Genomic DNA, 12,931 nt, shown 5'->3' with positions numbered 1-12,931 from the left:
GTGAACAAGAAGACTTCTAGTTTTCCCTTTTTTTTTTTTCTAAAAGGTTGTTTCTGACCCCTGCCATGATCTCACATGCTCAGAATCTTTCTAATAAACCTTGTAATATACTTATCTCTGTCCAGCTCTGTTCAAACTATGCTGATCACAGGGGTCCCCAAACAATTCTTTTTTTTATCATCACTGTGCAATGAATAAAAGTCATGCGTAGATACTACAACACATCTCGAATGGTACTACAATCATGTGACATTAAACTTGTGAATTGGAACATCATCATTCCAGCGATATGCCAGCAGCATGTGCCTATGACCAGCAGTTTGGGAATGCCATAGGCTTTTTATGGTAAATATATTATGAAATATTTTTAAGATTGTGAGTGTGTAAAAATATTTTCAAGGTTGAAAACATCCTTTAAAGAGGACATTTCTTTACCTCCACCAACTCCAGCACGTTCCATCCATCAATAGAACTATCTCCAGGCACAGTTTTCTCTCTATCCCCCACTGTTCCAAGTAGGAAGTGCTGTTAGTTTTGGTGTCTGATTTGTTAATTAGATTCAAATCAAATCAAAAAGGCTTTATTGGCACATCCAAGTATACATTTGGCATTGCCAAAGCAAAGAGAGTGGTTGGTATGGCGGGGGAAGGGGGGTGTTGTGAGGGTGGGGTTGGCGGGAGGGAGGGGATGGGGCGGACGTGGAGTGGATGGATGGATGGGAGGGTGGGTGGTTTGGGGTACAGTAGATTTCTCTTGTCAAGTGAGTAGTCTCAGGGAGGACCGGGCAAGGAGCAAGATTCTGAATACTACCCATGCAGAGGAGAAGCAAGGCGCTCCAAATCACTCCTCATTTTCTGCTTTGGCCCAAGACCACCCACTTGACAGTAGAGAGCCTAATTATATCATGCACCAAAACTAACTGCACTGATTGGGAACAGTGAGACTAGAGATAATGCATTTTGCTCCTTGACTGGATAAATAATAATTTAATAGATAAACAATATTCATCACATGTGTAGGCATACATATTATCAGGGGTGTAGTTGTATGGGGTGCAGCAGTAGCAGTTGCACAAGGGCCCTCTGCCACCTAAAGACATTATGATTGGCACCTGGTAGGTAGGGATCCTATTACAGATTGTGCATTGAGGCCCAGGAGCTTGAAGCTATGCCTTAACATGCATACAGCAGAGATATTTCAGTTGTCTCTTTAGTTGAGTCAAAAATCTAAAAATTCAGCCCAGAAGCAGAAGACTGAGCACAGAAATAGTTAATAAATTCCACCGTTGGATTTCGACTGATCATTTTATTTTGGACTTCTTTCCTGAAATAACTAGCATTTTATTATGCTATAGTTGCCAACGAGTGATTTAATACACTACGTGGTACACGCCTGAGATCTAAAGAACACAGTAAAACAATATAAATCTATCTGTTGACCTCTGCTTGCACCATTCTGTTCAGGTTGAGTGGGGTCCTGTGCTAAGTTATGTCAGTGACTTGTCAGCAAAATGTTACTTGCAACATACTAGGCCCTCCCACCTTACATCAATATAAACCCAGGATATCAGGTAAACAGATCAGAGAATCTTTGCTGGATGTGAGGAGTTTAGGCTTCTTCTACAGCAATGGCCACAAAATGGGGAATCTGCGCTGCAGGCAAGATAAGCAATGATTTTATGGTAGCCCTGCAAACCCTGCCAGCTAAGGATCACCAGGTAAGTTCTACAAAACTAATCAAAAGCTGTGGCTGTTGTTTCTGAAGATTCAACACTAATATTTTCTTATTATTTGGAATAATTGTTGGAGAAGTTATGAAACTGGCTTTAGGATATTTAGAATTTTCTCGGATGATTAAAGGGGTATTCTGATCTGGAAATGACATAAATAGGTGGAAGATGCGGGGGCCACATTAGTATAAAGTCCATCCTAACACACAATGTCAATTATAATAATCACCTGTCATGTGAAATGTGATGATTGATCATTTTAGCCGATACATAACAGTTATCTGGTGAAAAGTTGGTCAAAATTTTCATCCCATAGTAGCTAGTCCATGAATGATCTGTCTATCACCCAAAGATTTTTTTTATCCTTTTCTCATTTATCATGCATAACCAGTCTGAACAAATGAATCTGGACTAAAATGTGTATTGGTGTACCAGAGGAATGATCCTTCACTGTCAAGTTACTTTTATCCAATGTGTATGGCCAACTTAAGACTAAATCATCAGTTTTATTGCTCTTAGGCAGTGGCTGTTGCAGCTAAAGATCTGAAACGTGCTAAAGAATTTGGCCAAACCCACAACATACCAAAGGTGTATGGCTCATATGAGGAACTTGCCAAGGACCCAAATATTGGTGAGGGATTACTTTGCCAGAAATATAATTCAATACTTAGATAGTCAATGCTACTTGTGGAATGGGCAGTGTGTAGAACATACAACATAAACCACTGAGCATACCTGACATTTCATAGGAATGGTCACTGAGAAGGAAGCAGTAATACTATATGTTGCAATTTCCAGCTAGAAGATCAGAATGACTGAAAGGGAAGAAGTAGAAATGGATCCCAAAGCAATGGCTGCTCATGGGAGGTCCACTCAACAACTAATGGCTGGATACATCATGATGTATGGAAACTACAAATGTTACATAACTATCACTATAGAAGAGTGGAGGTTGACAGATATGATCAACACAATACTTAATATGCCAGGTATATGTGCAATATCAGATTGGTGTTTGGGGGGGGGGGGGGGGCATTTTCTAAGTTTCTTTCTTGTGTCCTTCCATTAGAATCATATTATCATTGACGTGACTGAATTAATCCTTCCCATGAAGAATACTACAGCAATTCAAGACAAACTCTAGTAGTACAATCACAAGTTATCTGTCAAACCTAACTCCCATCATAATGCTACCCTTACTCTTACTTAATTCCGAAATGTAAACTTCCAGCTGCCATATTGCTTGCAGAAATCACAGTGGGTTCCACAAGGGGGTTACAGCATCCATGGTTTGTAAGAAAAAAGGTATATTAAAACGTAACTTTTAATTTAATAAATAATAAAATGCTCAACAAATGGACGTCAACTACAAAAAATGGAATGTGATCGATAAATTTAAAGGACTCCCCTAACAAGAAGTGGGAGTAGGTAAATAGATATAATTCCACCCCACTATCACTATAATAGGGTCATACAGAAAGCTGTACGGCTGAGGAAACCCCACACCGTAATAAGGTACTTGCATCAAGACCCATAACTTTAATTTATTGTTTATTGTGGACTTATTTTTTACGGGAAGACCTGACATTTTTATTCAAGTGATTTTGGTGAATGTAACCCTTTTTGATCGCTTCTTGCAATGTTTTTTTCAGTGGCTGACAGACAACAATTTTGGCATCTTTTTTGAGATTTTTTTTTTTTTTTTACACCATTAAGTGTGCAGTCAAAATCACATTACTGTTGTATTGCTCAGGTCCTTACAGACATGGAAATACCCAATGTGTGTGTTATGTTTTTATTTTTTATGATTTTTTTTGTGATGAGAGATTAATGTGGTGTTATATTTTAATTGTGTGGGTTTTTTTTTATTTAAATTTTTTACTACTATTTTTGTCCACTTTTTTGGTCAAAGAAATATAATGTGTATTTTTTAGTAAATTACTGGGTAAGACTGACACTGAAAAAGACTTGGGGATTTTGGTGGACAGTAAGCTTACTTCTAGTGACCAGTGCCAGGCAGCTGCTGCCAAGGCAAATAAAATTATGGGATGTATTAAAAGAGGCATAAATGCTCATGTCCACACAACCACACATAGACTGTTGTGCACAATTTTGGACACTGACCAAGGTAATAAGGGCAATGGGTGGATTGGAATGCATGACAGATGACCAAACTTGGAGTTATTCAAGTTATAAAAAAAGATGGCTACCAGGAGATCTAATAACAATGTACAAATATATGAAGGGACAGCACAAAGATCTTTCTAATGATCTTTTTACTGGCAGGCCTGTGTCAGGGACAAGAGGACATCATCTATGGTTGGTGGAAAGAGCATTTTACCAACAATATTTTCCCCCTGACATGGGGCAATTGGCATTAGTCTCTTTTTTTTTTTTTTCCTTCCTCGGTACCTACACTGTAGGGTTATAGATTGTACTTGATGGACCTGTGTCTTTATCCAACCTCTACTACTATGTGACTACCATAGGGTGTACTGGGCAGGGTAAGAGGATGTGAGGAGGGTGTACTGTGTGGGGATGATAAAATGCTCTGAGGTGATGTAGGCGGACACTGGAAGGGGCCTAGAAAAACTCTGATACTACTACAACCCAAAAGTGTAAACCAGGAGGTATTGCACGAGCCTGCAAACATTTGGAATGGTACTAATGGTCCAAATACATATAAAGATACTCAGTTACGTTTGTTCAGTCGTACAACAAGCATTTCCTGCCTTTAGTCATTTCTGCTTAGTCCCATAAAACCCCTTGAAGAAGAGGAGAATCTGCCCCATATTTCTCTCTCTCGTTCAGAAATTGACCCTGTATCATGAAGGACACTTATAGAAAAGTAATGACTTGTACTGATGTGAATAAAGTGCTTTGGTTGCGATAGAAAACTCATATTTAGCTCCAGCAACCCACTGTCACTCTCTGCTTCTGCTCACTCCTCTCCAAGGACCTTAAACAGATATGCGTAATATTAGTCATGTGACCTGCAGTCGATCTCCATGTGGATATAGCAGAATATTCAGTGAAATTCAGTTTAGCAGAGGGATGGAGGCAGCGAAAAAGACTGATAAGAGCAAAAAAGAGATATTTTACAAAGTTTCTCATAAAAGTACTTTTCAATCAGGCAAAGTTTATTAAAAAGTTAGTGATGACTTAATGTACAATTACACTGTAAAATGACCCTCTACACAGACTGCATAGTCCCTATAATTATTATAACATAATATTATAATTATATTGCAGATATTGTCTATGTTGGTGTCCTGCATGTAGTGCATCGAGATGTAGCGTTGATGTTTCTTCAGCATAAGAAAAATGTCGTTTGCGAAAAGCCACTGGCCATGAACTTATCTGAGGTTAAAGAAATGATAGCAGCTGCAAGGAAACACAATGTCTTTTTCATGGAGGTACAATCCTTTATTTTCTTATGACTTTATGTAAAGATAATAGGTACATGGTTAATGTGACTGAGGTAACTACAAGAATTTGTGTTAATACTTAGTGCATGTAACAATGTCCAATGCCTAAAATAGGGAATGTAGTTGTATTCTGTACAAGTGTCTTAGGATAAGCTTTGGGCACCTGATGAAGAATTAGGGATGCAGGTGTGGGCTGCTCAGGTCATTGATTCCAACGAAACCTCCATCCCCGTCAGTAGTGACGTGCTGCATCCTGTGTGATATTGCACACTTCTGAACCAGACTTTATCAGGAGCACTTGATGCTTGTTTGTCCCATCTCCTTTCCACGAATAGTGATTGATTCCATAGGCCAATGTCTGTAGTAAGTTATATGGACTTTAGAGAAATAGAATCTGCTCACTGAAGATTTATCATTGATTCTCAGGCAATGTGGAGTCGCTTTTTTCCTGTATATGATGAGATCCGTACTCTGCTATCGCAGAAAGCCATAGGAGATATCAAAGTTGTTCGGGCTGAATTTGGCTCCAACCAATACCATGTTCCTAGGGCAGTGGAAAAGGAGCTAGGTGGTGGAGCTCTCATGGACATTGGTTGTTACTGCCTCCAGTTTGCTCTGATGGTGTTTAATGGTGAAAAGCCAGAATCTGTAACAGCGAAAGGTTTTCTATACGAGACAGGTATGTCTTTTTAGAACAAGAATTCATTACAAAAAGAAAAGTTGCAAGTGTCACTCATTGCTTCTTGTGTTTTAGGAGTTGATGAAACCGTAACCATTATACTGCACTACCCTGGTAAACGGCAAGCCATCCTTACCACCACTATGATGGTTGGAATGCCAAACCAGGCTTCTATTTGTGGTTCTACGGGCATGATACAGGTATTGCCAATTTAGTTATGGTCTACAAAAATACTTTAACACCTTTAAAAATAAGATTCTGGATTTTAAAACTACAAAAAAGCCTCTATATATATAAAATGGAAGGCTAGGAAGATGTCAAATGTCTTCTGCTTGATCATCATTCTAGCTTTATGAAATGTAATGAAACACATTACCCATTCTTCTAAAACCTGGAAATTTTCCATGTTGAAGACTATCCCATTAATCAGACTGTGATGTTGAATTAGATCCAATGTGTGAATAAAATATGTTTTCTTTTCATTGTATGATGGAATTGAGTGGTGTCTGATGGAATCCCTTTGACCTATAAGAGCTATTTGAGGGTCTAAGGTTTCCAGCAAGAATACAGGAACAGACTTTACTATCAGTGCTGTCTCTTTAGGTTCCCTCATGCATGTGGTGCCCGACTTCAGTAATCTTTAATGGGAAAGAAACCAAATATCCTCTCCCCCATTCCACAAAAGCGATGCATTTTACAAACAGCACAGGACTAAGCTATGAAGCTGAACATGTACGCCAGTGCTTGCTTAAAGGTAAAATTCATGATCGTGTCTCCTTAAATTCTACTGATAAGACAAATATACTCTTCTCTTATGGCTTCTTCTGGTGTTACAGGACTGAAGGAAAGTCCACTAATGACCTGGGCTGATAGTGAACTACTTGCCACCATAATGGAGGAGGTTCGCAAACAACTTGGAGTTAAGTTTCCCCAAGACAAAGCCTGAATGAATAATAGCTACAAAAATGTAACTTAAAAATAAGATAAATATAATTATTTTAAATCTAATTGACTTTTATCCTGCAAATATCTATTATTAACAATAAATTTGCTGTAAATATTACACAAAAGAAGACACATTTTATTTTAGTATAGTTGCTAATTGGGCATTTGACAACATTCACTATATTAGAGAACTGGCAACCTTTGGAGTAAATAGTCTCCTATATGTATGTTTTTGAAAGATACCTCTCAAAAGAGCTGATCAATATTTTACTATGCTACATATCTGTGAGAAAGCAATTTTGTTTCTCCCTGGCAGGCAGACAAATTATGGTGCAGAATCACTTAGAAAAACACAAAAGATACAAGCACTGAGCGGCTCATAGCGTAATTCTGCATGAAATATACAGATAAAAATTATAGGAATGGTAGGAATGACAGATTGGCTTCCCACCTTCAAAGGTTGCGAATGTGTCACAACAACAATCAAAGCTTGTAATTAATCAAGATAAGGGTGGCTATAGATGTGTCCTTGTGGGTGGTTACATAAACTGGACGTTAGGATGTTGCCCATACAACACATAATACAGACAGGGGTATATGCAAGATTCAGTCTGTGACAAATTTGGTTGTGTTCACTTATGCTCCTAACACTCATTTCCCCATAGGTCCTTTTCAATCCCTTTGTGTTCCTATACAATACTAGTGTATCACACAGTATAATCATTAGTGGCCCCCACACAGTTTAATGCTTCTTTTGTGGCCCCAGAAATATAAAATTCCCTTAGTGTCCCCCATACAGAAGACTTGCCATAAAAAAACATTACTAATCTAAGATGGTAGATCCATGGTAGGTCTGTGCTGTCCGTCATCTCATAGCCATATTGTATAATGGAGTAGAGAGCTCCAATATGGTGGCTTTTTAGGCTCATGAAACGGCTGCATATAAATACATTCAAAAGCTGATAGGTTGGTTCAAAATATAAGTGTTATTAGTTTATTTTTGTCAAAAATGCAAAATGAATGAAATAAAGGAATATCTAAATCACATCAATAGTTGGGGTGACTACTCATTGTCTTCAAAACAGCCTCAGTTCTTTTACCTGTACTTGCACAGTTTTTTCTCCAGAACTCAGCTGGGCGGTTGCACCAATTATTTTCTGTAGATATAGGCTCGATCAAATCCTTCTGTCTTTTTGTTTATTGTCAGACCTACCAGAGTTGATGTTCCTGCAAGCATAAATAAGTATACTTAAAGGGGTTGTCCCATCACAAGGATCCTATCTATACTGTTTGCTAATGTGAATGTAAGACTTTTCCTAAATACATTGCTTCAGCAAAACTGCTTTGTTTGTCCACGATATCACTTTATTCATTTTTTGGGACACATCCCTTGACTTATCTGGTCATAAGTCAAGTGATGTATCAGCCTGCTCTCAGGGGGGAGGGAGGAGGGGCTAAGTGCACGGGAGCGAGCCTGGAGAGGGGGGGGTAGTTTACCCTTTGGGGGGGGAAGGGGCTGCCAATACACTTCCGCTGTAATAGAGAGGCGGATGCCGGGGATGGTTAGACGCCGGCACAGATGCCAGCAACATCGCTATGCTTCTGCCCTGCATGAAGCTAGCAGCGGCAGGAGCGGAATAACAGCATCGCTTCTGCCGCTGCTGGCTTCATGCAGGGCAGAAGCATAGCAATGTTGTTGGCATCTGTGCCGGCGTCTGTGCATCTGTGCCGGTGTCTACACTCCCCGGCATCCACTTCTCTATTACAGCGGATGCCGGGTCACATATTCACATATGCATAAGCCAAGCGGCGAGATGCCGCTGGCCCTGCGTGCGCGCTCATAGACCAGTCTAGCCTGTAATAGAGAGAGGCGGATGTCGGGTCTGTATTCGCATTGTGAAGGCTAGACTGGTCTATGAGCGCGCACGCAGGGCCAGTGGCATCTCGCCGCTTGGCTTTGCATATGTGACCCCGCCCACCAATGACGCAACAAAGCCAGAAGACAGAAGATTTTGCAACAACGAAGACTGGTGAGTATGCGACGTGGGAATACCCCTTTAATTTTACTGCAGATATATCTGATATAGATTCTAATTTCTTTGTATTTATTCTTATGCAAATTTTACATATGGCTTTTATTTGTTTTACATTGCTTGAATAGTTATTTTATGCTCTTGAGAAAGGGGCACTGGAAATGTGTTTGAACAATAAAGAAATCCTTATAACCAACACGTTACGTGTTACGGTCAGCAGGCTTATTTAAAAAAAAAAAAAAAAAATTAACAAAAGCCTGCAGAGCCCAACTGGGCTCTGGACTGCAGGGCGCACTGATGTGAACAAGACCCGACAGTTAACCTCACTACCGGGCTACACCACAAACTAGGTGCTCCTTGTTACCTCACATGGAAGCTGTCACTGCAGCCACTTAATGAGAACAGTGTCTAACAGTTGCTTCACGGTCAGACTAACAAACTACTATGACCATGTGCTCCCAGTAACCTCCTGGGCCGCACCCACTACAGTTGGGGCAGTCCGGACCCACTGCCCAGAACAGTGCTACAGCTAATGCAGGACTGTACTGCTATCCCAAGAAGGCCCCCGCTACTATAAGGCCCAGTGTAAGTGCATCTTTGTTTCTAAGTGGTGGATTTGAGAGTAAGCTGCTTGCACCATCAGTTGGAACAATGCTCGATCTTTCTCTTTTGCTCCTTGTTGTTCAAAGTCATCTTTTCTTCTAGATCAGCTTGGTCCTGCACTGTATTAACCCGGCTCCATGCTAATGTACATCACTCCGTCAACTTATGCACTTGAAAAAGGGTTATGCCCGAAACGTATTGTGTCTACCTGTTCTATCAATAAAGAAAAACATAAAACAACAGTTTTTTGGATTAGCGTTGATCCTTCTGCCCGTCGTTTCAGGACTGTTTGGTCCATTTTCATCTTCTGTGCTGACGTCAAGGAGATGGTGATATGGCCGCTATCCTAACATTTATTCCTGTTTATATGCTCTTTGGTAGGTGACAACTTCAGAAGGTGAGTGAGTAATTCATTGCTTGTCTCTCTCACTTATCCGTACGGTATAACATGAGGTCCGACCCGGTGCTGTTGCTTTATTTGTTTCCGAATTTATTGGTAACAGGGTAGAGAGATTGAATGTCATGCAGCGTGCTGGGTAGTCCTCTTCCTCCTGGACACCGCCCAGTGACCAAAGCAGGACCAGGACACCCCTCTTCCCCCTTGCAATGGAGGACTCCAGGCTAAAGGCTTTTCTGCAAGAAAAAAATGCAGCACAAGGTACTGGGTGGCTGGTGTCCCTGATACCAGAAAGATTTCTTTGGGGTAAACTTTTGCTGATGTGTCTTGCTTTATTACATATATCATTAAAATAGTTTTTTTTCACTAAAAACATTCATTGTCCTGTTTTTATTTTTGCTTTCTCTGTGGTTTATAAAACCTGCCTTTAAACAGGTTTTCCGGACTGGGGGACATTTTTGATACTAATGGTTTACCCTCAGGTCACCAGTATCAGTTCAGTGGGGGTCCCACACTCAGACCCCACACAGAAAAGCTGTTCCAGTCAACCTCCAGCATTAGAACCTACACAGGGAACTGAGCTGGAAACAGAAGGCTTGGTTAACTGTATATAGTCAGTAGTATAATACTGCAGCTATGCTTCTATTCGGCAGCTATACTGGGAACAAAGATTATTATTATTATTATTATTATTATTAATAATAATAATGATAATAATTTATTTATTTGCTTACTTATATAACACCATCATATTCATATTCCGCAGTGCTAGTTTGCTGGTTCCTATATTGATGGCCTATTCTGAGGATAAGTCATCAATATCAAAAATGTCCTGAGCCACGAAAATAGCTTTAAAAGAGAGTTCAAAGATGCTGCTATTTACAGATATATATGTGTGCAGCTTCTCTAAGAAGATTAGGAAATGGCCCAGCTCAAAAAATCAATGCTGTGTTTTACAAAGTGAATCAGAATCTAACTAAGGGCTCGTTCACATCTGTGCCCGGGGTCTCCACTTTCAGATTTTTGTTTCCTGCCCGAAACTGGGCAGGAGACGGAAACCTGCAGGCATTTTTCAAACCCATTCAAATGAATGGGTTTGAAAAGTGTCCGGCCGTGAGTGTCGGTGAGCGTTTTGTCCTCTCCACGGCGAAAGCGCTTTTTTTTAAACCGGACACAAAGTTGTACATGCAGGACTTTGTGTCCAGTTTAAAAAAAAACGGTTTAGCCACGGAGAGCACAAAACGCTCACTGGCGCTCACGACTGGACACGGTCTGACAGGTTTCCATCTTCTGCCTGCAGAAGACGGAAACCTGAGAACGGAGACTGGATGCTGGTGTGAACCCAGCGTAATCTAGATTTTCAAACAGGAAAAAAAAACTGAGTTACAAAGCCATATTTTTGAAAATGCAGCATTTTACCTGCAGAAACATTTTACCTGCATTTCCCTATAGATTTAAGGTTAAGGCCCCACAATGCGGAATTGCAATGTTTTTTCTGCTGCAGAGAGCACAGAATGTAAACTTTACCTATGGAAACATTCCCGCTTTCCCTATGGATTTAATAAGGGAAATAAAACTTGAGAGAAAAATGCAGCACAAAACTGTAAAAAACGCTGGGGGGGGGGGGACACACACAATGTTTTTAGCTGCATTTTTTGATGTAGTTCACTACGTGGCTTTGAAAATGAGGCAGAAAAAAATGCTGCGTTTTCCAGTAGCAGCAAAGTGAATGAGATTTTGGTTAATCCCATCAGGAGTGAACCTAGCCTCTCTACTACCCCCAGCCATCCAAAAAATACACAAACTTGTGATCTTTGGTTGCTGGATTGTAGGACACACCACCCATTTGCAGATTAAAAATCCCTTTATTTAGCCCTCAATCTGTACAATGCCCCTTTACTAGATCCCACAAAGTATAATATTCTCTTTACTAACCACAAGACATAATATGGCCCCCTTTCTTCCACACAGTATATCCACCTAGTGGGTAGACCCCACATTGTGATATGTTAAGCCACTACCTTTTGGATTATTTCTCACTCATCCACATTCTGCGGACTGCTCCTGCTTCAACCAGGAATTGTTAACAAGACATACCTCCCACCAACTGGGACAGCGGGACAGGACTTGAAATCCAGTTCTGCCCGCTGAATACGGGAAGATTGGGAGGAATGTTAACATGGGCCATACAACGAGAGTACCCACAACTGGGGTTATCAAGAATATGGTGAGTGAGCAGCGCCCAGCATGGAAATAATACTAAGAGCTGTGTACTCTGGTAAATATCTTATCTGCACGATACTCACAGTCTAAGAGATCAGTGGGGGTCTAACACCCCTGGTTCCTGCTGATCAACTGTTTGAAGGGACTGTGATGCTTTTGCGAGTGCTCTCAATTCTTCGCTATTTACTTTGCACAGACCTGTTTTATAGTAGCTATGCAATGTAATTACATTCTGTGATCATATAGCTGCTAGAAAATAGATGGGATGTGATCAGGGGCGCACCTCTAATGAGGTGAAATGAGGTGGCCGCCTGTAGTGCTAAGGTATTAATTGACAATTCGGAATCCATATTGACAGTATCCCTTTAAGAATATTAGATGGTAACAGTTAGTCTGTAAGTTTTGTAGACTTGGTAATGTTTAGTGAGAGAGGGTGAATTCACACTACGTAAACGCCAGCTTATTCTGAACGTAAAACACGTTCAGAATCAGAGGTGTATAAAGCAGTTCCCATTCATTTCTATGGGAGCCGGCATACGAGCGCTCCCCATAGAAATGAATGGGCTGCTTTTTTCACTACGAGCACTCCCATTGAAGTGAATGGGGAGTGCTTGCGTGTACGGCTCAGCATGAGCAGAGCTAGCCGTACACGCGGGCACTTCCCATTCACTTCAATGGGAGTGCTCGTAGTGAAAAAAGCAGCCCATTCATTTCTATGGGGAGCGCTCGTATGCCGGCTCCCATAGAAATGAATGGGAACTGCTTTATACACCTCTGATTCTGAACGTGTTTTACGTTCAGAATAAGCTGGCGTTTACGTAGTGTGAATTCACCCAGACGCTGCATATTTACGCATAGCTCTCTTTATCAATGTTTCTCACAGAATATTGTTAT

General features: G+C 40.6%; 1 protein-coding gene across 1 annotated transcript; it reads left to right on the top strand.

Annotated features, from left to right (window-relative positions):
* The first annotated feature begins 1,539 nt into the window (after nt 1-1,539).
* Nucleotides 1,540-6,798, top strand: LOC142209568 (trans-1,2-dihydrobenzene-1,2-diol dehydrogenase-like). The gene is made up of 7 exons (XM_075278577.1): nt 1,540-1,717; nt 2,249-2,360; nt 4,982-5,145; nt 5,584-5,836; nt 5,912-6,036; nt 6,440-6,590; nt 6,673-6,798. Exons 1-7 carry the CDS (start codon nt 1,628-1,630, stop codon nt 6,780-6,782), a joined length of 1,005 nt encoding a protein of 334 aa, XP_075134678.1. The 5' UTR covers nt 1,540-1,627; the 3' UTR covers nt 6,783-6,798.
* Nucleotides 6,799-12,931: the final 6,133 nt, after the last annotated feature.

This window comes from Leptodactylus fuscus, chromosome 6, assembly GCF_031893055.1.
Source record: "Leptodactylus fuscus isolate aLepFus1 chromosome 6, aLepFus1.hap2, whole genome shotgun sequence".
Lineage (NCBI taxonomy): Eukaryota > Metazoa > Chordata > Amphibia > Anura > Leptodactylidae > Leptodactylus > Leptodactylus fuscus.
Note: the sequence above shows the minus strand (reverse complement) of the source record. Positions and strands in the feature narration are given on the sequence as shown.